Here is a 24,572-nt window from a genome sequence, read left to right as displayed (position 1 = left end):
AATAAAGATTTGTGTTTGGTCACGAGGTGGAGCTCAAGATATATTAAAGAACAACAGTAGCAGTAAAATATATAATTACATACACAAACTTTATGCTGGTGGCATGACACCCATCATTCCCAATATAATGGAAGAATAGAGAAATCAAATGATACCTTTGAGTAATATTGTGATTATGATGTAAACCAGAGGTCCCCAAGCTATGAGCCATGGCCTACTACCAGGCCATGGCCTCTTGGCCACTGGGCCATGTGAGTAACTAGGCAGTGCACGCGCATGTGTGTGCATGCTCACACCCCTCATGCCTCTGTTGCTAGTATTGCACAAGTGGCCGTCTTGCCATGAACCTTGTGCGGGTGGCAGCAGTGCCATAAGTGGCAGGTGGCCCATGGTGCGAATCTCGTGCCAGTGGTGGCAGTGGGCCGCAGCACGAACCTCATGCAGGGGCAGCGGCGTGATCTTTGCGCCAGTGGTAGCATCACCGCAAGCCTGGTGGCAGCGATATCACAAGCCTCACACAGGTCCTAGTGTTGCTGAGACCCTTGCATGCATGCTTGCAGCCCCGTTTGCGTGCTGCACATGCTCACGGCCTGTTTATGCACACACATGCACGTGTAGCCACATTCATCTTTGCACACGCGCAGGTAAGGTGCCTGCCTCTTCTTCTCCCACCAGGCTGCCAACCCAGAAAGGTTGGAGACCCTTGATGTAAACTATCAAGAAGACAACTGGTCTCATCTTTCGCCTATGGCCAAATTTGTATCCAATAAATCAGTTCATTCTTTTATTCTCAACTCACCTATTTTAGATTTGATAGATAAAAACCATACCTGAACTTCAAGTAATTTACCAGCTTCTCAAGAAACAACTGGATTTTCCCAAGGCTTCTTACAAGAGACCTGACGACCAACCACAGCAGAAAGCCCCCTTTCCAACTCACCTCTGGCTGTCCGTTAGATTCTACCTGTTTACATGACCATCTAAGAATCTTGTCATTCAATTGTTTGTCTCTTTTCTCATAATTTCTGTGGAGATTCTCAATCATCCAGGTCATGGTTGTCCCAAACGTGCTTTTTCATCTGGTCATTAGGTCAGTCATCTTGCAGTCATCTGACTGCAAAGAATATAAATCCTTCCATCCTCCACCATTCAGTCTGAACTGAAGAAGCTCCTTGGATGAGAAGCGAAACATATTCAAGGAAAAACAAAGTCCCGTTGCCTTTGGGACTCTTTTCTCATAGTTGTGCACATCAGTTCCATTATCTCTTTCCAGCATAATGAAGATACCGTGGATTTTCCACTATTTTCTCATCTGGCTCCACCATCCTCCTTGCATTTCTCTGCTTCCCTTCCAACTTGGTATAGATACAGGGGGAGTATTTTGGCCTCAATGTTCAGAGGACAAAGACCTGACTACTGAGGCCCAGAGATACAAATAGAAGCAGGGGGAGAGTCACATATCCTTCTAGGACAGACATGTCAAACACAAGGCCCGGGGGCCGGATCCGGCCCGCGAAGTGGTTTCATGTGGCCCGTGAAGCCATCCTGGAAACAGTGAGGGAATGGCCCCCGCAATGGCCCCCGCTGCCTTGGCCCTGGCCCAGAGACCGTCCTTCTGCCAGAGACCCTCAGATCTGTCCCACTCCTGCCCAGACCCCCATAGGCACCCTTGATGCGAACAATGTAGAGCTGGCCATGCCCACCCAGTAGGCCATATGCACTCTAGCCACGCCCACCCAGTAGGCCACGCCCACCCTGGCCACCCCCACCCGGCCCCCTGAGGGCAACCGCAATGCTGATGCGGCCCTCAATGAAATTGAGTTTGACACCCCTGTTCTAGGACTACACATCTTGAGAGAGAAAGGGAGGAAAGGAGAAGGAAAAAGAAGGGCACCTCTTTCATAAAAGCTCAAGAGGGAAAATAACAAAATGAAGTTGATGTGGTGTGAGACTGTTTCTGAGAAGGTGAAAAGCAAACATCCAGAGAGCAGGCTATTTATTGTAATAGGAAGAGATGGGTAGCAACCATTTCTGCCACCATGAAATCTTCAGCCCATTATTCTATGTGGATAGGAAAGAGGTGCAAAAATTGGATTTTGCTTCTATAATTAAAATAAGGTTTGCATCTTACGGCAATTGCTGGATTTTTTTTCTTTTCCCCATAACAGCTTCCTTGTTCTTGCAGTAGATTTATATATCAAAAGGTTGTATCCTTGAATTGCTGCCTGTAGGTGATTCACTCCCATTCTAGCATCTGCAAAGAAAAGCAGTAAAATTAGAATGCAATCTAAATTAAAAAGAATCCTGAGTAATATAAAGAACAAAATAAACTATCTCCCCTGTGCAAGTTCTGCCTCATCTATTATCTGAAATATCAGACTTTGAAATGTTCAGGGTTTTTTTTTTTTTTTTTTTGAGAGAGAGAGCTTAAAATTGTGGGCGATAGGATACTTACTCTTCCTATCTTTACCTGCCATAAGACAGTGTATGAATCTAGCGGCACTCCCACAGAGCAGAAGAAAAGCCCAGTATCCATACGTGAATATGCACATAAATGTACGCCATGATGATATGTGTATGTTCAGATAAATGGACATATCCAGATTGTCTTCTAGTCCTTTCTAGTTTAATCAGTCAAGCAATACAGCATAGAAGTTAATGTCCTTGATGGAGCTTGAAGAGGAAAATGATAAAGCCATTACCCTCTTTAGCGAGTGAATATCATACTCTGCTCTGAGCCAAGTTTACAGTAACTGTGCAGAGGGAGATGACAAGGTTATGTTTATTTGGCAAGGGTGGGGAAGAAACCTCTACAGTAATGCTGCAAATTTGGTTAGATAATGATGTCCCATAGCAACAGAATCCCTCGCTTGGCAACCTAAAATCCCTTTTAACTTACCTCGTTAGAGCAGCAAATGTTAGCATTTCTACAGCCTGATTCTGTGTTCTCACAACTCTTTCTTGATGTTTCACTTCTGCTTTATCCAGCTGCACAAATTTTCCTGTTTTTGTGCTTCTTCACATCAGGTCCATGCTTTTTAGCAACTGCAGCCATTTTACTAGACCCAGCTAACTGTCAGGTTACATTTCTCCTTCCAGGTCAAGAGAATTTTGAATGAGAAGTGAAGAAATCCTTTTCGTCCTGGGGATGACCCTGGGAAATGGACTTTGGGAAATTGCATCATGCCTTGTGGAGTTCTTGTCATGTTTTCATGACATCCATAAAAACCTAGATCTAGTGCTCCATGTATACCCTATGTATCTAATAAACTTTTCAAAGGCAACAAAGGCATATAGAAACAGTTATGCATGTGTCTTTAATTAATAAGTGAGCTAACCCTATCATAAGGTGGTCAGGATCATTATGAGAAAATTCTGCCCACAAACTATATTCAGGCTATATTGCTTATTGGTTATTAAATTACAATTATATCCCAAAGAATGTAAAAAAAAAGTCTCCATGCCCACAAGGGGACTCTGCTGTCATTCCAATATCTGAACTATTTTTGGTTACCAAACCCCAAATTGGTGTATTGTTATATTTCCCCAAGTGTTGCAGTTTTGTTGTACTTGGAGCCTGGGCTAAGAAATCAATAACACTTAGAACTTGGTATGACAAGATCAATGCTTCATTTTAACTTGGCCAGATATTTATCCATTAGTGAAAAAAAGTTATTGTCTTTGAGGTCTTTTTCTTGAAATAGCCAATAGTATCTGCCAAAAAAGAAAGACGAAAGAAAAACCAAGGTGAATGCCATAAAAAATAAGAACTAATTCCTACCCAAATATCCTTTCTTTTACATTGTGAAGCCTGATCATTCTATACATTGGGCCATAGTGTGAATGGCAACTCATTTTTGCTTAATTCTCAAGAGGGAAGGAAATTATGCACATAATTTTATCATATGCAAAATATTAATGCTGCTCCAAAGGTGCATTTTCAAAAGGCAGCTGGACTTCCTTTGTTTTTTCCTTGAAGACATTTCACTTCTCATCCAAAAAGCTTCTTCAGTTCTGAAGCAGCTTCTTGAATGAGAAGTGAAATGTCTTCAAGGAAAAATAAAGAAAGTCCAATTGCCTTTTGAAAAAGCACCTTTGGAACAAACATGACCTGGATGATTGAGAATCTCCACAGACATTTATAAGTGCTTCTCAAAGACATGACTGGGCAATAATAGCATGTGCTTAAAGCATCATTATCACATTTCAAATTTTGTATTAGGCCAAGTGAAAGTTTGAACACTGTTGATTTCTCCAAAATTTTCAGGAAGTTGGAACAGAGGGGTGGGTGAGCTTATGCCAGTTGACATTTTTTTAATCTTATTTTACCAAAAAAGCTTTATGTTAAAATATGCTCCATTCATTTATTTCTTGACCAAGAAACCTAGAAATAAGTATACTTGGACGTAATTTGCCAAAATGAGTCCTCTAAAATGATTAGTGTGTTTTAGGAGGTGGAAGAAGAGGAAGTATAATATTGAATGCATCAGAGAAAGAAGGTACTGAAATATTTCTGGCCCACATTTAGGTAGAGCTGGAAAAGATAAGATGCAATGAGAACTTGATGAAGAGAAGTGGATGTTGGCAATGATTCTGCCATTCAGCTTTCTTTATGGCATTTTCTTGCTTTCTACAGATATCTGGATATCTTTAACAGATATCTTCAACAAAAACTATGAACTCTAGAAAATAATAAACACTCCAATAACAATAAAGAAATGTAAATAATAGGAAAGGAAGGGCGTAATGGGAAAGGAATGAAAATAAAGGAGTCCCAAGGATTTTACCCCACTAGCCATTACCACTATAGGGGGTAGCAGTCAATTCAAGGACCTGAGCTAGCGCTATCCGACGATGTTTCCATGGTCATGTTACCTGCATGATGTCACAGAACACTGTTTCCTCCCCACCAAAGTGGTACCTATTATCTACTCTCATTTTCCTGCTTTTAAACTGCTAGGTGGGCAGGAGCTAGGCAAAAATGGGCACTCACCCCATCATGCAACACTTGGGTCTAGAACCCAAGCTGAGGCTTTCCAGCTGACACGTTCAGTGTCTTAATTGCTGAGTGATCATGTATACCAGAGGCCCCCAATCTTTTGGGCACCAGGGACTGGTTCCATGGAAAAAGGTTTTTCCATGGACCAGAGGGTGTGTGGTTTTGTGTGCTGTCTGCATCCCAGGGATGGGGCTTTGCTTGTTTATGTGGACCAGTTGCTGGCATGCCACAGACCGGTACCGGTCCATTGACTGGGGGTTGGGGACCCCTGATGTATACAATATTGCATTAAACAGATTTTTGTCCACATGCTATCATATCCTACTTCATCTCCTGACTTCCCAGAGAAAATGTGGCATTGTTCATTGAAATAAAGATAACAATAAAAGGGAGGGAGGGAGGAAGGAGTTGATTCACATTAATTAACTAATTAAATATATTATATTTTTCCAAATTTTAATTAACAAATTAAATCTTTACCACAATCCTACTGATTTCAGACATTTTGAATAGTAAGTCAATTCATAGATAATGTAAACTTGTTTCCCACAGAGGATTTTAAGAGAGGCTTTTAAGTTTTTATGAGCTTCCTATTAATAAACTTATGAATAGTAAACTAAAGCACTGTTAATGTGAAACAGACTCCAAGCATATGAATCAGAATAATTTCTACTTTATTTCATTTCCAATATTAATATCAGTATTAAAATCAAATCCGTGATACTCCTTTTGGGTTGTCCAGTACATACAAACAGGAATTATTTATTCAATTAATCTCGGGGAAGGTAATGAATGCTCATTTAACATTCTTTAAGATCCTAACCCATTCATTTGGGTTAATATTCTGACTCATTATTCAAAATTATATGCAAATTACCCCTATTCATCTTGATATAATTTTTGAACTGTAAATAAAAATTAATTCTTAGTTTAGGAGCTCTAGGAACTTTATCTAAAGATAGTAATAGTGCAGGCGCTCCAACACAGCTTTTATATAATGCCAAAATTGTAGAGCTTAGAGCTGTTTTAATTATATATATTACCACTAAGCAGTCTTAGTAGTACAAATTGTTTTACAAAAGATCAGGTATTTTGAAGAACTAATTGGCAGTAAGTTGGTCTAAAATATTTCTCCTCGTTGTCATCCTTTTTCTCTTCACAAACTCTGGAAAATGATTTTCCAGCAGTCTTAAAGTATAGATTACCCATAATGCTAATTTCTTGTGAAATTATTTCAAACTCTGGGCAGCTTTCAGTTAAGAATTAAAACAATATCAATAATAAACAACATTAAAACCTAAAACAGGGGTCTTCAAACTTAGCCCTTTTCTGACTTGTGGACTTCAACTCCCAGACTTCCTCAGCCAGCCTGCCTGGCTAAGGAATTCTGGGAGTTGAAGTCCATAAGTCAGAAAAGGGCCAAGTTTGAAGACGCCTGACCTAAAACTACCAAAACAAAAAACATTAGAAACAAAAAACCAAGTTAAGCTTCTGAAATGCAGTCACCTCACCTGAATTCCAAGAAGCAGCAGAGATAAAAACATCAACCTGCTGGTAGAATTAGCCCCCACCCTCCATCACTATGTATTTATATTTCCAGCTTTACAGCCTATCATGCAACCTTGGGATTTCTTGGTAGTCTCCCAATGCTAATCATAATCCAAACTACTAGCAGTTACAGACCTTTCTTATCATCTGTTTGTTGTAGTTATCATTTAATTGATCTAAATAATTGTATTCATTGTAAATCATAAGAAAACTGTATTTATTTCTATAATAACTTTCTTAAACTATTAAAAGATAAAAACTAATACGAGGTAAAGGAATAAAAAGAAAAACAATAGAAAAGAAAGAAAAGAAAGAAAACATAGAAAAGAAATAAAAAATAAGAATAAAGTATAGTAAAAGAAAGATATAATTACTTCCGTCTTCATCACAAGTACAAACCCTTTTAGTAGTTTAGTTTAGTTTAGTTTATTAGACTTATATACCGCCCATCTCCCGTAGGACTCAGGGTGGTTCACAAGGTTTTTTAAAAAAACAATACCACAATTACAAAATTTAAAACAATTAAAATGATTATATTAAACCTTGAATATAAAAATCTTAGTTAAAAACCAGTTAACACCCCAATTAATACCATCAGTCCAGGCCAGAGAGCTCAAAGAGCCAGGTCTTCAGGTCCCGGCGGAATGAACGGAGGTCAGGGGCAGTCGTAAGCTCTACAGGCAGCTGGTTCCAAAGGGCCGGTGCACCCACTGAGAAGGCCCTCCCCCTGGGTATTGTCCGCCAGCAATCTTTTACCGGCGGTACCCTGAGAAGACCCTCCCTGTGGGAGCGCACAGGACAAAGGGAACTTGATGCCGGCAGCAGGTGCTCCCTCAGATAGTAGCTTATCACTTCTTAAAATACAGCAAATATCTCTTCTTTTCCATATTTTATCTCCTATCTATAACAAATAATTAGACTCATTATTCAGTCCAGATCAGCAAAAGTCCATTAAGGGCTACCAGAGATAATCCTTTTGTTTTAAACAATCTTGATTTTTAATCCCTTCAAACAATGTCATAGAATTCTATTTCTTTTCTTCTTTGCCCATTTTCACAAGATTCATCAAAGGTTTAGCAGCTCTCTTTTCTAAGTCCAATGTAGAAAAATTATCTCTCAATTTATTGTTTTTATGTCCCTTTTAATTATTCAAACATCAGGTAGTTCCATTTGCATATCCAGTGTAACATCTTTTTCCATGTCATTTTTATACTACGCTTTCAACTCACTATCTTTTCAGCCAAAACTTGTTCCTCTTTTGCAACAACGTTTAGATACAGTACAGTCTATCCATAAAGGCAGATATAGCTATTGACATTGCTAATATTATGTTTTTCTCCATTTTTTGAAAGTATCCTTTATGTAACTGTTAGACAAATTTATGTATTCTTTTTTCTGAAATCTGTAGTTCGCTCTAGCGTCCAATTTTTAAAATTGCATTATATATTTTTTTAAAAAAAAGTCGAAACAAAAACATTTTCCAACAGAAAGGATTCTTTATAATTAATTGCAAAAACTTATTGCAAATTTATCAGGATCCTGAGTCTACTTTTAGCTTTTGCTTTGTCTTCACTTTCCCTGATTTTTATATTTTATCTGATTTTTCACAGACTTATTAGTAGCTGTGCCAAGACTTGAACAATACAGTAAATATAAAGTTGATGGATCTTTAATACAGCTTTGAATCTAAAATAGATTCATAATTGCAAACATTATATGCACAGCAAACCATCCAAAGTTGGCAATCATGTGCTAAGCTGGATAAAATTATTTATTGCTCTTACATGTGGGCTGCATAAATCTGGATAACCACTAGATGACAGCAAAGACACACAGAGAACTGTAACTCCCCTACTGCACCCCATTTCCATAACAGATTATGTGAAATAGAAGGAAAACAGTTAACTTGTTTTGCAGTACAGCAATTCAGCAAAGTTCATGAGTGATTTGTTCTCCAGTTAATGAGAAATCTCACCTTACTTCATCCCTAAACTCCTTTACAGGACTTTTAACAGATCAGATAGCTTGGCACCTCTCCTGATGGTAATTATTATGATTTGTTGACCTATGACAAGACAATATGATGGAAGGTGCTACCAATTAATTTTCTTTTCCTTTTGTATGGAACCAGAGAGAGGGATTTTTGTTCCCCTTGGACCAAAGTAGCTTGGGATGGAACACTTATTTAATTAAATTTCTTTGTGCTCTTTGTCATTTTTTTTTAAATTTAATGGAAGTGAATATGACAATAGACCAGACATGTCAAACACAAGGCCCGGGGGCTGGATCCGGCCCACGAAGTGGTTTCATGTGGCCCACAAAGCCATCCTGGAAACAGTGAGGGAACGGCCCCCCACTGCCTTGGCCCTGGCCCAGAGACCCTCCTTCTGCCAGAGACCCTCAGATCTGTCCCACTCCTGCCCAGGCCCCCATAGGCACCCTTGATGCGAACGATGTAGAGCTGGCCACGCCCACCCAGTAGGCCATACGTGCTCTAGCCACACCCACCCAGTAGGCCACACCCACCCAGGTCATACCCACCCGGCCCCCTGAGGGCAACCGCAATGCTGATGCGGCCCTCAATGAAATTGAGTTTGACACCCCTGCAATAGACTGATTTCTGTCTGCTTTTGAGGAGTTAGGACCATAAACAATGGAAAATTGGAAGTGCCCCTAAACAAGCGGATGCAAGGATCCAAACTGGAATTGTAAAAAAAAACAAAAAACAGCTTACATTGCTTCTGGAAATGTGGACTGATTTAAGAACCCAGAGAAGTCAGTGACAGTACTACAACAATAATTTGTTATTTAATAGTTGTATCCATGTGTACTCCAAGTGCTATGTGAATTTATTCATAAGAGTAGCCTTTTTATTTCTAAAGGATAACAATTGCTTCTATGTCATACTTGTCTGGAATGCAGAAAGCCACCAGTTTGAGGAAAAATGTATCGTATCAGCTGAGATTGCAATAAAGAAGGGAAGCTCAGCCTGAAGTGGGAAAAGTGCACTGGGACAGGCAAAGAAAATATGAGGATTACCGTGTCCCTATTTCATCCCAGCAGCAAGTAGTATAAGAAATAGACTTGGAAAATCTAAAAATTACCCAATACACCATTTTTCGAAAAGCCTCTGGGCTTCTGCACACTCCTTAATAATTGGGTCATTAAATAGCTGCTAACACATAAAGCTGTAGCATTAGCTCAGATTTTGTATTGTGAGCTGTGCATTACAAAATGGTTTAACAAGCACTTACAATATTTGGCTTTTGCTAGCTTAATTTAACTTTTTCCAGGTTAATGTCATGCAAAGAGCATTACATGTCCTTCAGCTACTTTACCTGAACCTGGTTTGAAATTTATCCAAGAGTGTGATGAAATAATAAAGGGAGAATGTTGAGAGAGGGAGACAGGGAGAGCTGCTTCCCCATTCTCTTCACACACATGTAAATCCAGGAAGACTTAATTAATTTAAGTCAATGGAGGGAATAAAAAGAGGACATAAATGTGTTAATGCTCTTCTGTGTTTACTGAAATGAGAAAGCAAGCAACGCTTGTTGACACAGCCTCTGAACTGCAGCCTCCTTGGTGGTCCCTTTGCACTTCTGTTTCTGAGAAAGGGATGCAGTTGAAAAAAGCATCCTGTGAACTCAGGTAGCGTCTGAAATTCTGCTCGTTATCAGAAAGAAATATTCAATAGCTGCTGAGGTTTGGAATTGTTTCTCAAAGCCAAGGAGGCAATAATGGTGGCAATAAAGTTTCAAAACCTCCCACTGCTTTTTTCAAACAATTTTGATCAGTGTTTGCGCAGATATCAGACATTCAGGCTTTGGAATTCTCTTCTGCAGCTTGATAATCAGAATGTCTTGTTGCTTAAAAAGATGCATAGCCTTCACCCTTTCCTGCGTCGTTGACTTTGCTCTATGGGTGCATATAAATGCATGTTGTTCTTTCTGTGAACCGGTGTCTCTGTTCCCAACAATAATTACATTTCTAATATAAAAATGAAAGCTACCGAACTCTGAAAGTTTTACTTCTAAGTAGGCCTGAATAGGTTTGCATAGATAGACTGCAACACCACTCAATTCATTATTCAGATAGTTATTTAAAGTTTACTGAGGTTAATATATATCGTTATTGTGTTGTTCCTTCCCCTTCCGTCTGGGTTTTCTGGGTATAAGTTGACATCTATAATGGGAAATCTCAGGAGGTGGCAAATGACTAGCAAATATGAAGCAGATTGTTAAAAACTAGACAATCGATGCCCTGTTGGGTCATCATTTCAGAGATATTTCCTTACCGAAACAGAATCTCCTTGGTGGACAAAAAAAGCAGCGGGAGCAAGAGGGACTTCCAAATTCCTGCTGGCTTCCCATTGGATTCCTTTCTGGGCAAGGAGCTTCAGAACCCTCCCTTCCTTCCTTCCTTCCTTCCTTCCTTCCTTCCTTCCTTCCTTCCTTCCTTCCTTCCTTCCTTCCTTCTTCCTTCCCTAGAATGCCACCTTCTCCATTTACTTTGCTTGTGGGAAGCTTTCAGGGAGAAAGCCACTGGGGAAGTCAGCAGGAAGTTGCCACAAAGACCAGCAGGCAGGTAAGTAGCTACTGCTGGGTGGGGGAAGGTGCGGAGGATGCAGGTCTGGAGTGCCAAATAGGGGTCCATGAGAGGTGCTGTATGGATTGGGAAGAGGGTGTGGGTGTGTGCTAGAGATGCCTTGCGCATCAGGGAAGCTGTCGGGTGGGTAGTATAGATCAGATGAGTGTCCTGGAGTATGTGAGATATGCTGTAAGGTTGGGTAGGACATGTGGGAGTATGGGAAGAGTCAAGAAAGGTATGGGGGGTCATGGGATATATAAGTGCCATGCATGTCAAGTAGAACATGTGGGCAGCATGAGTCAAGAAGAATGTGCAGGCATCACATAAGTGCTGTCCTGATCATAGGTTCTTAAACCTATTTAGGGTTATTAAAGGTTTTGTTAACCTCTTTCTTTATCAGTTTATACATTCGTGTTTCTTTCTCCTAAGAGACACTGTTTTAATACAGTGCATATTTTAAAAACCCAAATTTCTTAAACATAGCCTATTTTGGGATGTTATTTGCACCAACATATAAATATGTATGTAAATTTCTCCTTAATATATGTATTTCTTGATCAGAAAATTTACACTGCAGCCTGTTGAAAGGTATAAAAATGAAAGATAACTATATCTTACATCTGCATATTGATTAAAAAAGTGTTCACCTTAAAATATAAATCAAACAAATTTCCTTCTGTTTGTGTATGAGATATTTGAGAGTTATTCCAGCAGTAGATATGTAAGGGAAATCTGTAATGGATTTATTTTGCCTCAGATGGTATGATCTACCAAATGAAATGTCATGAGGTCATGGATGACAGTGGTAAGTGCGACAAATTATTGATCATGACAGCTAGAATATACTTGGAAAATTTGCCCAAAATTAATATTAATGTATATTTAGAAAAGTTACATAAAATATCCTATATTTGAGGAAATTGATAGAAAACCAAGTGGAATAGAGAAAAGAGCTTTCATAAAGATTAGTATTAAGGTAAATGTACAGAGAAGTGGTGCCTTTATTTTAGTTGCATGCAAAAAGTATGTATCTAAGGAATAGGAAGGCCATATACACTCCATAACAGCTGCAGATTTCAGATCAAGTCAACTTGAGGCAGTGAGACTCGAACTGCCAAACTGCTGGCAGTCAGCAGTCAGCACAATTAGCCTGCAAAACTGGATTCTAACCTCTGTGTCACCGCAACTGATATGGGGGAGTGCTGTTCCAGAGGGCAGGAGGAAAAGACTAGTCTCCAAAGTCCCATAAGACAATGCTATATGGAGCCTTTTGACCCTACAAGATTTTATTAGAAGGACAGAAATAATCAAAGAGAAGCAATCCTGCAGGTATTTAGACTCTAAGCTATGAAGAGTTTCATAGATGACAACCATGTCCTTAATTTGCACCCGTAAGTAAAGATGTCTCAGGGACTAAGCAAGGGGTAACCCTTGCATTTGAGAACAGCTGTAGGTCTGAATGGTCTTCAAAGATACCCCCTCACAGTATGTCCTTGTGCATCACAGTAGTCCAAATAATAGGCAACCTGAAAATTAACGATCATTTGAAGGGCTTCCTAATCAAGGTATGATCAGCATGCAAGATGATATGAATCTGCTGCTTGGCATTGTGTGAATGTGATACCACAAAAAAATAATTAAATTTTGCCAACCTTATCACTAAATTTAGGCCTTAATGTGGGCTTGTGCACATTTTTCATTGGGACTCTGTCTTAGCTATGATTCTGACGGTTCCTTCTTGAACCTTCTCAACTGCCCTCCAGTCTCCACAAATCTAATCTCTCCCAATTTCTAAGGAGTCACCCTAGGCTCTGAGAACCACTCATCCAGTTCACATCACCCTAAACAACCAGTGTGTGTCCCAAGGAGCTGCATTTGATTAACATTCAGCTTCTTAGGCGCCAAACATAAGCCCCTGTACCAATTATCTACTCATTGGTGCTCAATCTGCCCCTGCCACCACTGCTCATGATTCTCCAAACCAACAAACTACAATTGTACTTCACCAGCATTCCCAACCTGCCAGCCTCACCATAGCTGCTCTTTAGTAAGTGAATAAGAGCCTCACCAGCTTTGGCCATCATATCCATCACATCTACTAGGATCCCAGCCTGCCATCAACTGAGTATCCAGGTCTTATTGGTCACTTCAGATCAAAGCTTGCTTTGTCTGGCCATAAGCACATTGATTTTCATCAGCCTCTCTCTTCAATTCCAGTGCTGCCACCATTATGGCTCAGAACTTCACCCAGACAAATTTCATGCTTGTAACCATATTCCTTGTTCCGATCATAATCAGTGAAACATTTTAAAAACTACTCTATTTTGTTTCCCACTTGAGGTTTGTTTGTTTTGTATTGGCCAAATATGTGGTGACGACTTTAAGAAGACTTGGATGCTTTTGAGGTGTTGTGAGAGGATGGAAAAGACTTTATGCAGGGAATTTTCATCCTTACTTTTCTCCTTTCTCAAAAGAGCTCACATCTGCCTACCCATATTGGAAACAATCATTGAAACACATTTCAGCAAACTAAAGGTACTCATAAAATCCAACAAAATTCAAATAACAGTATTCCAAAAGTTTTTTGGGGGGAATTTGAAGTTCCCAGGTTACTTTGAGGTCCCAGGAAGAATACATTGTAATGGTCTATCTGAGATATCTGATATGCAGATATGAGCGCTGCCAAGCCTGACCATATAAAGAAGTGATGCATCTCATTTCTTATGAGTGAGTTGCCTGAAAGCCCAGAATGGTTTTGAATAACATTTACTTGGGAACAATTAAGGTAAAGGGAGTTTTGTATTGGGAAATGGGCAATTATTGCCAATCTTAAAATCCTTGTGGAAATGAACACTATTTTTATTTCATTTTTGCTATATTTCTGTATTCCTTCATTCCTCCCCTCTTTCCTTCCCTCCCTCTTCTTTATTATGGTAAAGAAGCCAGTATCAAAGGGAAAATCAATTCTATTTTACTCTTAAAATTTAAGGACAGAATATATTTTCCACTGCACTAAAACTCAAGTGCAGTGTTGTCTTGCCATCAGCTGAGGGTTCTTGAGGTCACCACTTAATAGCATAGGTTGGCAAAGCTTTCTGTTTCCATCTGAAAGACAGCCAGAACAATGATCTGATCCAGGAATCTCAATTATCTCAAGGTACAATCTCCTTGTGGGGAGTATGGCACAGTAAAATTATCCCTGTCTGTCTGTCTGTCTGTCTGTCATCATTATTTTTCACCACATCTTTGCTGTACATGGTTTTTGGAAACCAATGGCTTTGTGTTGTTGTTTTTTTTTCATTGCCAAAATACATGCTGGCAAATCCTGATTACTATTAATGTTTCTACTATAGTAGCATCTCTTTTATTGACTCTTGAAAAATCCATGGATTTTTCTTCCCTTTCTTCCATATAATGTGTTGATCCATACTGACCCAGAAAATCAAAAAAAGTGTGATGTAAGCTGTAAAATCATAAAGTGATGGGCTTCTAAAATTACTCGCAAGATTCCCAGTTTACATATTCATAAAAAATGTTTTTCAGCCTGATTCAGCTAAGCAGAACAATTGGCGGTTACTTGTAAATCTCTTTGGACTGCAGTGTGTTCCAATTTGTTGGATATCTTGGTTTAAAAATGGAAAGATTAAATTATTCCGTCTTTTGAATTAACACTTTGTCAAGGATACCTATTTTCATATTCTATGCCCCAATATATGTAATAGAAATGTCAAGCTTCAGATTAAACAAGCAAACAAATAAACAAAAAAGAACCACTCACTTTCTTATCTCTTTTTCCTTTCATTTCATCACAGAAGACAAGATATGGACAGTGATGCAGCACAATAACACAGAATTGACTCATGTCCACGGATCTGATCCTAGGAAGCCATACACCATGAACTTCAGTTACAATAGCAGTGGGGATCAGCTGGAGGCAATAACAAATAATGCTGAATATTGTGAACAGGAGACAATTTACCATTGCAAAAAGTCACGTCTGCTGAATTCCCCAAGTAAGTGCCATCAAGTGAAATTCTGGCTTTTATTTTTGTTTTTATTTTCATTGTTTTAGTGTCTGTAATACAGCAATATGAATATTCTCAAATAAGGTTGAATAATTGAAATGAGAATATGGCTAGTATTTATTTATTTATATTCTGCCTTTGGTTATTTTTATAAATAATTCAAGGTGGTGAACCTACATAATATTCCTTCCTTCCTCCTATTTTCTCCACAACAATAACCCTGTGAATGGGTGTTGGACTGAGATAGAGTGACTGGCCCAAAGTCAATAATACAGAATGATAGGAAGTATAAAATAGTAGAAAACATTTTAAAAAGCAATGTCTTAATAGCAAATACTACTTTATGTTAGCGATACATAATAGTGTTATCTTTTAAAAGCAACTTCTATATGGTCAGCTTGTTCCATTTACTTAAGACAAATTAAAAGGATGTGAAAATCTTATAATTATATCAAATAATTATAAGATTAATCAAAATCTTATAATTATAAATAACACCTATTGATTTTACCATACATACAGTAAATCAAAACTGTTCTTATACAGGGCTAACACATCCATGTTGAAAAATCCAGGTGACCCACTAAAAGGCAGCAAAGAGATACAGAAACACTAGTTCTTTTATGACTACTTATATTCTTCATTTAAGTAAATACAGTTTTCTCAATATTTGGAGTAGACAGAATTAAAGCTCTTTCTAAGTAATCAATAGGGCAGAATAGCTAATAATTATGGGGAGTAACAGAACTTTAATCATTAACGGAGAAGTACTCTGGTTATAAGCACTATTCATACTTACAACTAATTAGCATGTAATTAGCATTTGGGAGAGCTCATAAAGAGATAAAGATTATTTTTTTTCCAAAATGAAGCCAGACATGTTTATGAAAAATGCTTTATTATACATTTGCAATTTAATACTTGGCAGCTGAAATTAGGAACTCTTGAGATGGTTTTGACTGAAATATTAATATCTCACAAAGGGATTTTATATTGGTGTAACAAAATCTTTTGTTCTTTATTTATTTTTATCTCACATTTTTGATTATTATTATTTTTATAAGTAACTCAAGAACATAGCTAATACTCCTCCTTCTTCTATTTTTTTTCACAAGAACAACACTGTAAAGTGGGTTGGACTGAGAGAGAGTGAGTGAGTGGCCCAAAGTTATACAACCGGTTTTCATGCCTAAGGAGAGACTAGAACTCACAGTCTCCTAGTTTCAAGCCTGGTGCCTTAACTTCTAGACCAAAGCGGCTGAACATTTATTAGATCTAATAGGGCTCTTCTTCCTTAACTGGTTAATTAGCTCTATATATTGAAGAAGAAGGTGAATCTGTGCTCTCCAGCTTAATTACAAAACCAAGCTAAAGTGATTAAAAATAAAATAACAAACAAATAATGATTTGTCAAAAAGTGCTTTTATCTGTACTTCAAATGATCATTTTCATGCCACCATCCCAAACAGTATTTGTCAGTTGTCTATATCAGGTGTTGTTGTATGAAACAGTAGGGAACATAGCCTTCTGTCTACTGAGAATATTTAATGGTTCTCAGATGCATCTTCTACAACAGGGGTGTCAAACTGCCAGCCCATGGGCCAGATGCGTCACGCAGAAGCCACACCCACCCAGCTCCAGCAAGGGGGAAAAAGTCGCAATATGTCGCGGCACATCACATGTCGCAGCGAGTTTGACACCCCTGTTCTACAATGTAATTATCACTTGACTAATTAAAATTTTCATTTTGAGAATGATTGCCTACAACCTATTCATGATAGTGACTTGTTTCTTTCTGGCAAAGCTGACGCTTGTTTTTTTGCATATATGTATATATTTTAAAGTCATTCTACATGGAAGGAATCAAGAAATGTGTAATGCAAATATATAATTGTCATCAAAGAAGAAATGTTAAATGGCTTGCAGTATGTTATTACCAGAAAGTGCTTGAACTGGTATGCATAAGTGGTTCTTCAGAAAATGAGAGTGATATTTTCAAAGTTCAAAGGGATGGATTAATAGCCACCTCTCCAGCCTTTATTTATGCAATCAAAGTTCTATGTATCTTACGCTGGAGCAAGATGCTCAGATTGTTTATGAAGTACACCCTAAACAAGCTATTTTGGGGGAGGAACAAATGTGATCATTAAAAACATACTGTTTACAGGTAGTTCTTGACGTAAAACCACAATTGAGCCCAAAAGTAAGACAGTTAAGTGAGTTGTGCCCCATTTTATGAGCTTTATTGCCATGGTTGTTAAGTGAATCACTACAATTGTTAAGTTAGTAACAGATTTGTTAAGTAAACCTGGACTCCCCATTGACTTTGCTTGTCAGAAGGTTGTAATGACCCTGGAACAGTGCAACTGTCATAAATACATAGCAGTTGCCAAGCATCCAAATTTGATCATGGGACCTGGGATGCTGCAGTGATAATTACTGTGAAAAATAGTCATAAGTCCCTTTTTTCACTGCTACTGTAACTTTGAATGGCCACTAAACAAATGATTGTAAGTCAAGGATTACCTTTATTATATATATATTATTTCTTTTATTCATCTCCTTGTTTGTTTAACTTAGTAGATAATATTAACTCTTTGCTCTTAGTTTGCTTTCATCTTGCTCTAATTCCCCAAATTTGATGCTTTTTTATCTTATTAGGTTTCAAAAGCTACACAGAAAACCAAGATAAGGAAAACTGTTCTAATTTATGGGTTATAATAGCTTTCAGGGTCCCCCCCCCTTTGCAGTAGGAAGGAAGGAAGATGGGGTTTGGAATCAAGTTTTCTTACTATTTGTCTGACCATGAAAATAAAACATGTTGTTGACACCATAAGAATTTTGACATTCAAACCAAAATCTCTTCCCCCCCCCATAAAATAGTAGTAGCAGTATGGAATGATTAAAAAAAGAAAATCCATATTCTTTATTCTGTTGATTGATGGGTGTTATACTCTGAGTTTGCTTTTCATGAAAAAGAAATTTAAATTCATGTTCTCCAAAGTAGCTGCGACATGTTTTGTTGAAGATTGTATGTCGAAGTGCAAAAAGGAAAAGTTTGGATTAGAGAAAAAGATAGTCAGAATGAAACTGTTGAGAGAAATGGAGATCATTTTTGTGATGACTTGTTTTTCTTTTAAAATCTCAAAATCAACGAAGATACACTAAATATTAGGTAAATAAAATAATTATTTTTTTAAAAAAAACACACACAACATAAAAATGATTTTGAACTAAACCAAATTAAAATAGGCAGATTCCCTCTTCTGTAATGAAAACTGTTGGGGACATTGCTTTTCACAGAGTGAAAGTTTTGTTAGCATTAATGGGGTGCTGAATGTGGACATATTTTTCCACAGTGTTTTGATCATAGGATTCTTTTTTATATAAATATTTTATTTGTTTTCCAATTTTACAATCATGAGTACTTAATAAACAATGTGTTTTCTGGGTCCATTAGTAATTCAGTGGTACATATTAACTGGGCACATACAATTCTTGTTATGTTAATACATATACAATTAAATATATGTCACATTTTTCTGGTATTATACATAATCTAGATAGTGTCAGTTTATAACATCTTTTCTAGCCTCTATCTCAATTGCATTTGCACTTAAAATCCATTTGTTCAATCAATATCCTGTTTCTCCCACTGTTTTTCCCATGAGTGTTCAAAATATCTCTATCGCTTATAATTTTCTTATAATAAACTATATTTGGGTAACCAAAAACTTCCCTTTTTAAAACCCTTTTAGAATTTTCATATTTCCCATATCATAACAAAGTATATTCTAGTTACAAATCCTATCCTTCTAATTATAATAATACTTTTATTTCTAACAGTTATCTATTTTCTTAATCATATTCAAACATCTGTTTAATAGTATAATCTCCCATCTAATAGGTCAAAACCTCTATTATCTTCTGTCTTACTCTAGCTTTATTCCTTTGCCAAATAACTTTCCAAGTCATTGCATTTGAATCATCAAATAATTCTTCCTCTGTTTTTGTATATATTGTTTGGAATAAGGAAGATAATTTAATTGAAGTATTTTGGGAAGAATGCTCAACCCATTTAGATTCATTAAACAGCCTCCATCCTTTTCCTTCAGTTTTTCTTTTCATTTCTTGTTTGTCAATATCCAGCATTTCTCCTAACAGCTTTATCATCCATTCAATCAGTTCTTCTTCCTTATCCTCAAATGTGTTCTGAGATCTTGACAATGTATCTTTTCCATTTCCAGTGTTATCACTGCATCTTCTAATTTTTCATTTATCTGTATCTGTCTGTAATTCCTTCCTTTTGGTCCTCCATCTTTGGATCTGTTTCTTCTAATTTTCCTTCTGTTTTCTAGGTTACTAGTTCCTTCTTTGTAGGATTTCTAAGTTTAGGTTAGAAAATTGTTATTTTATCTCATTTGCATTATTTTTAGTCTCATCATGAAACAAATCAATTGTCTCTTGGATTAATTTCAACATAGAAAGAATTTCTTTCTGAGATAACATTTTCTTGTTGGTATATCAAGCTGGGGGCTTCAGAGACAAGTGTTAAAGATGGTTTTTTAACCATTTAAGGCTAAGTATAGAACACCCATTTTGTTTTTGTATGTAGTCTTTATAGTCCAATAGAGTCCCTAACACAGATAAGCAGCCCAAGAGGTTTTTTTTTCCCTTTTCCCAGCTGCAGTCTGCAAAAGTTAAAGTCTTATCTAAGTCTGGGCTTCAAGCCAAGTTTTATTTAAGCATAATAAATATTAGTACCATAATTCGCCACTAGATGTTGTTGACACCATCTCCCAGCTTTCCAAATCCAAGCCTATTTTACAAACTTTCACATATCTTTTCTAAGAAAAAGTCTCAAAGGTACTTTTAGTCCCCAAATTTCAAAGCTATATATCTGTATTAATTCCAAATTGATCTTGTACTTTTCTCTATTTTCCCCCAAAGCAATTTGCTGCTTTTCTTTTCCTGAGGGAGCGGGGCAAAAACTTCCCTTCCCTCTCTCATTGGAGAGGATTCTTTGCTTTGGGCATTCTTTTTTCCAGGAAAGTAGTATTAAGGTTATAAAAAGACGATAAAGTCTCACCCAGTTCCATCCACGTTACTCAAAGATTGCTAGTTAGTACTTATCTTTGGTTGTCAGCAGCCCTGCCAGTTTGGAGGGCTTCCTCAGATCCAGCAGAAGGGCCACCGCCCCTTCACAATTGATGAGTGTCCGCTCCTTCGTCACCTCTCTAGGGCTACTTTTGAACCTTTTTAGGGTCCCCAGCGGGGCAAAATCGAGCATGGAAGCATCTTTCTGCATCTGTTACGCTGCAATGCCTAACCAGAAATCCATCATAGGATTCTTATGATATATCATTCAGATCAATACTTTCTGTATATTGTATGTCCATAGGAAAAACATATTACAGTTAAACACATGATTGAAAAAGTGAAATCTTCTTCAAATCAGATTTGACTCTTTTGACTTTATGGACCTATCCATTAAATTTTCTTGATAACTATTTTCACTGTATTTTCCTCCTTCAAATATGCCTACTTAATGCTTCCCCTAAAACCCCATTCTCTAAATATAGTTTAATCTCAATATACACCCTTTTGAGTGAGTGATTTTTAACACAAGAAATACAATACATTATAAACCTAAAAAGCAGCAATTACCGTCCCAATCCACAGAAACATACTAACGAATTTAGGCTACACTGAAATTCCCAGAGTAAGTCCCTCAAGCATATTTAGTGTTAACATTATCCATTTGCAAGAGCATCAGCTAAGGAACATGTTACCACTTCTTAAACTGATTAACAACTTGCAAGATGTAATTTAGCAACAAGATAATTTGGAGAAAGATTCTTGAAAAAATATTTTTTATCATCTTGCAGTGGCTAAATATTTGCTGTAGTGTTCTCATGCTTTTATGCTTGTATGATATTTTAATCTGGTTTATGTAGATTGATGAAGTTTTTCAGTAAGAAATGGGTAGATTCAGCTAATTGTTGGGGTTTTGTTGCTCAAATGCAATATTGGTCTATGATATGTCCCTGTTTAAATGAAAGATTCACTAGTTTTTGCAGAAGGTCACATTTCTTTTAATTATAGGATATAGAAATTAATAGGACAAGAAAACGGATATTACATGCATTATGAAAGATAGCCTTTTCATTAATTATGCATCAGTCACATGCCTCTTTCTGCATATTAGTTTGGAATATATTAGTTCATATATTTAATTTAATTTCCCATCTGATTTCCTATTTTAAGGAATTTTTGGTTAATATAAGAGAACTGTAGTAATTGTAGGTAGGGTTTTCCCCCCTCTTTCTCTTTTGTACTTTTAGACAAGTAAAATAAAAGTATATATTTTAAAAAAACTGGAAAGAGTGACTTGATAATCATTGACAATATTTATTTATTTATTGTAAATTTTACTATATATATGGAGCCTTATAACAAAGTAAAAAAACAGTTAATGTAATAAAATATGATGATGATAAAAAATTCAAAACCTACAAAAATGAAGCTGAAAAAGAAGAAATATTAGGTGAGAAGATGTTAATAATACAGGAGCCACCTCAATACAGGTGAAACTCGAAAAATTAGAATATCGGGCAAAAGTTCATTTATTTCAGTAATGCAACTTAAAAGGGGAAACTAATATATGAGATAGACTCATTACATGCAAAGCAAGATAGTTCAAGCCATGATTTGTCATAATTGTGATGATTAAGGCTTACAGCTCATGAAAACCCCAAATCCACAATCTCAGTAAATTAGAATATTGTGAAAAGGTGCAATATTCTAGGCTCAAAGTGTCCCACTCTAATCAGCTAATTAAGCCATAACACCTGCAAAGGGTTCCTGAGCCTTTAAATGGTCTCTCAGTCTGGTTCAGTAGGAATCACAATCATGGGGAAGACTGCTGACCTGACAGTTGTGCAGAAAACCATCATTGACACCCTCCATAAGGAGGGAAAACCTCAAAAGGTAATTGCAGAAGAAGTTGGATGTTCCCAAAGTGCAGTATCAAAGCACATTAATAGAAAGTTATGTGGAGGGAAAACTGTGGAAGAAAAAGGTGCACAAGCAGCAGGGATGACTGCAGCCTGGAGAGGATTGTAAGGAAAAGGCCATTCAAAAGTGTTGGGGACTTTCACAAGGAGTGGACTGAGATTGTAGTCAGTGCATCAAGAGCCACCACACACAGACGGATCCTGGACATGGGCTTCAAATGTCGTATTCCTCTTGTCAAGCCGCTCCTGAACAACAAACAACGTCAGAAGCGTCTTACCTGGGCTAAAGAAAAACAGACCTGGTCTGTTGCTCAGTGGTCCAAAGTCCTCTTTTCTGATGAGAGCAACTTTTGCATTTCATTTGGAAACCAAGGACCCAGAGTCTGGAGGAAGAATGGAGAGGCACACACTGCAAGATGCTTGAAGTCCAGTGTGAAGTTTCCACAGTCTGTGTTGATTTGGGGAGCCATGTCATCGGCTGGTGTTGGTCCACTGTGCTTCATTAAGTCCAGGGTCAACGCAGCCGTCTACCAGGAGATTTTGTATCACTTCATGCTTCCTTCCGCAGACGAGCTTTATGGGGATGCTGACTTCATTTTCCAGCAGGACTTGGCACCTGCCCACACTGCCAAAAGCACCAAAACCTGGTTCAATGACCGTGGGATTACTGTGCTTGATTGGCCAGCAAACTCGCCTGACCTGAACCCCATAGAGAATCTATGGGGCATTGCCAAGAGAAAGATGAGAGACATGAGACCGAACAATGCAGAAGAGCTGAAGGCCGCTATTGAAGTATCCTGGTCTTCCATAACACCTCAGCAGTGTCACAGGCTGATAGCTTCCATGCCACGCCGCATTGAGGCAGTAATTGCTGCACAAGGGGTCCAAACCAAGTACTGAGTACATATGCATGCTTATACTTTTCAGAGGTCCGATATTGTTCTATGTACACTCCTTGTTTTATTGATTGCATGTAATATTCTAATTTTCTGAGATTGTGGATTTCACAATTATGACAAATCACAGCTTGAACTATCTTGCTTTGCATGTAATGAGTCTATCTCATATATTAGTTTCCCCTTTTAAGTTGCATTACTGAAATAAATGAACTTTTACATGATACTCTAATTTTTCGAGTTTCACCTGTATTTCCTTGGTGCACTGGAATATGAATGTCTGATTGTACAGATTTTGAAGACCTTCCCAAAGGTCAAATGTGAAGAAGCCAATCTTACTTTGGGGCACAGCAGAAAAGGCCCACTGCTTAGGACCTGGCAAATGTAGCTCTCTAGCTGAATGGACCCATAACATGCCTTCTCTGCTGGATCTGATGGGATGAGCAGATGTCATCAGGAGAGGTAACCCCTGAGATAATCCATTCTCATCACAAGTAGGGCTTTAACAATCAAAACTAGCACCTTGGATTAGACCTGGAAACAAACTGGTAACCAATGAAGTTTGTAGAGCAGAGATGTAACATGTGTCCTGCTAGGAACATGTGGTCAACGCCATCAAAAGCTGCCAAGAGGTTAAGTATGGCAAAGATGGATATATCATCCCCATCCTGCCCATGCCAGAGATCATCAAATTTAAATCCTGTGCTTCTCAGTCCCCTTCCCCCAAAAGGGTAGGTTAAAACTGAATGAACATTATCTAGTATAGTATTTATTTATTTAATTTAATTTGTATACCGCCCTTCTCCTGAAGGACTCAGGGCGGTGAACAGGGCCATAAATACCAAAATAACCAAAATACAAAATTAAAAGCAAATTAAACCTTAGTGCCCAAATGTAAAAATAAATTATATTGAAACAATAATTAAAACCCAAACCCATCAGACCAGGCCGGCTTGTTCAAACAAATAGGTTTTTAGATCACGTTGGAAGGGTGATCTAAAGGGTCCAGCAATGGCTTCTCGAGGAGAGGGCAAACCAAGTCCTGCTTAAAGAGATGAAGGAAGAACACCCTCACTCAAGGAAGAATTCACCACCACTAGAATCCCACAAATTAGGAGGGGCATGGATCTAAAGAGCAGGTGGCTGAGCTCACAGTCTGGAAGATCCTGTCCACTTCCTCAGTATAGAAACTCTGTAGCGAACAACTGTCCACAGGAATGGTTAGTATGTAGTTAACACTATAAAGCAGTGTTTCTCAATCTTGGGAATTTTTAAGATAAATGGAATGCTGGTTGGGAATTCTGGAAGTTGAAATCCACAGACGTTAAAGTTCCCAAGATTTAGAAACATTGCTATAAAGTAATGGATCCTGTGATACTAATGCCGCCTGTATGCCCATTCATCCATCTTTTTTTTTATCATCTTATCGACTAAAATAGTAACTCAAGCTATTCTGTCTTCCTGAAAGATTTTAGTCTTGATTGACAAAACCTCACGT

At 37.8% G+C, this 24,572-nt stretch overlaps 1 protein-coding gene across 1 annotated transcript in view; it reads left to right on the top strand.

The window, feature by feature from the left end:
- Positions 1-24,572, top strand: part of CNTNAP5 (contactin associated protein family member 5) — a gene marked incomplete at both ends in the record, with an annotated part of 417,604 nt that overhangs the window by 283,227 nt on the left and 109,805 nt on the right. The window contains one exon of the mRNA XM_083349845.1: positions 14,950-15,150. Coding sequence (XP_083205971.1) covers positions 14,950-15,150 — 201 coding nt within the window. The remainder of the gene's footprint in view (positions 1-14,949; positions 15,151-24,572) is intronic.

Source organism: Vipera ursinii, assembly GCF_947247035.1.
Source record: "Vipera ursinii genome assembly, chromosome: 1".
Lineage (NCBI taxonomy): Eukaryota > Metazoa > Chordata > Lepidosauria > Squamata > Viperidae > Vipera > Vipera ursinii.
This window is presented reverse-complemented; position numbering and strand designations above follow the sequence as displayed.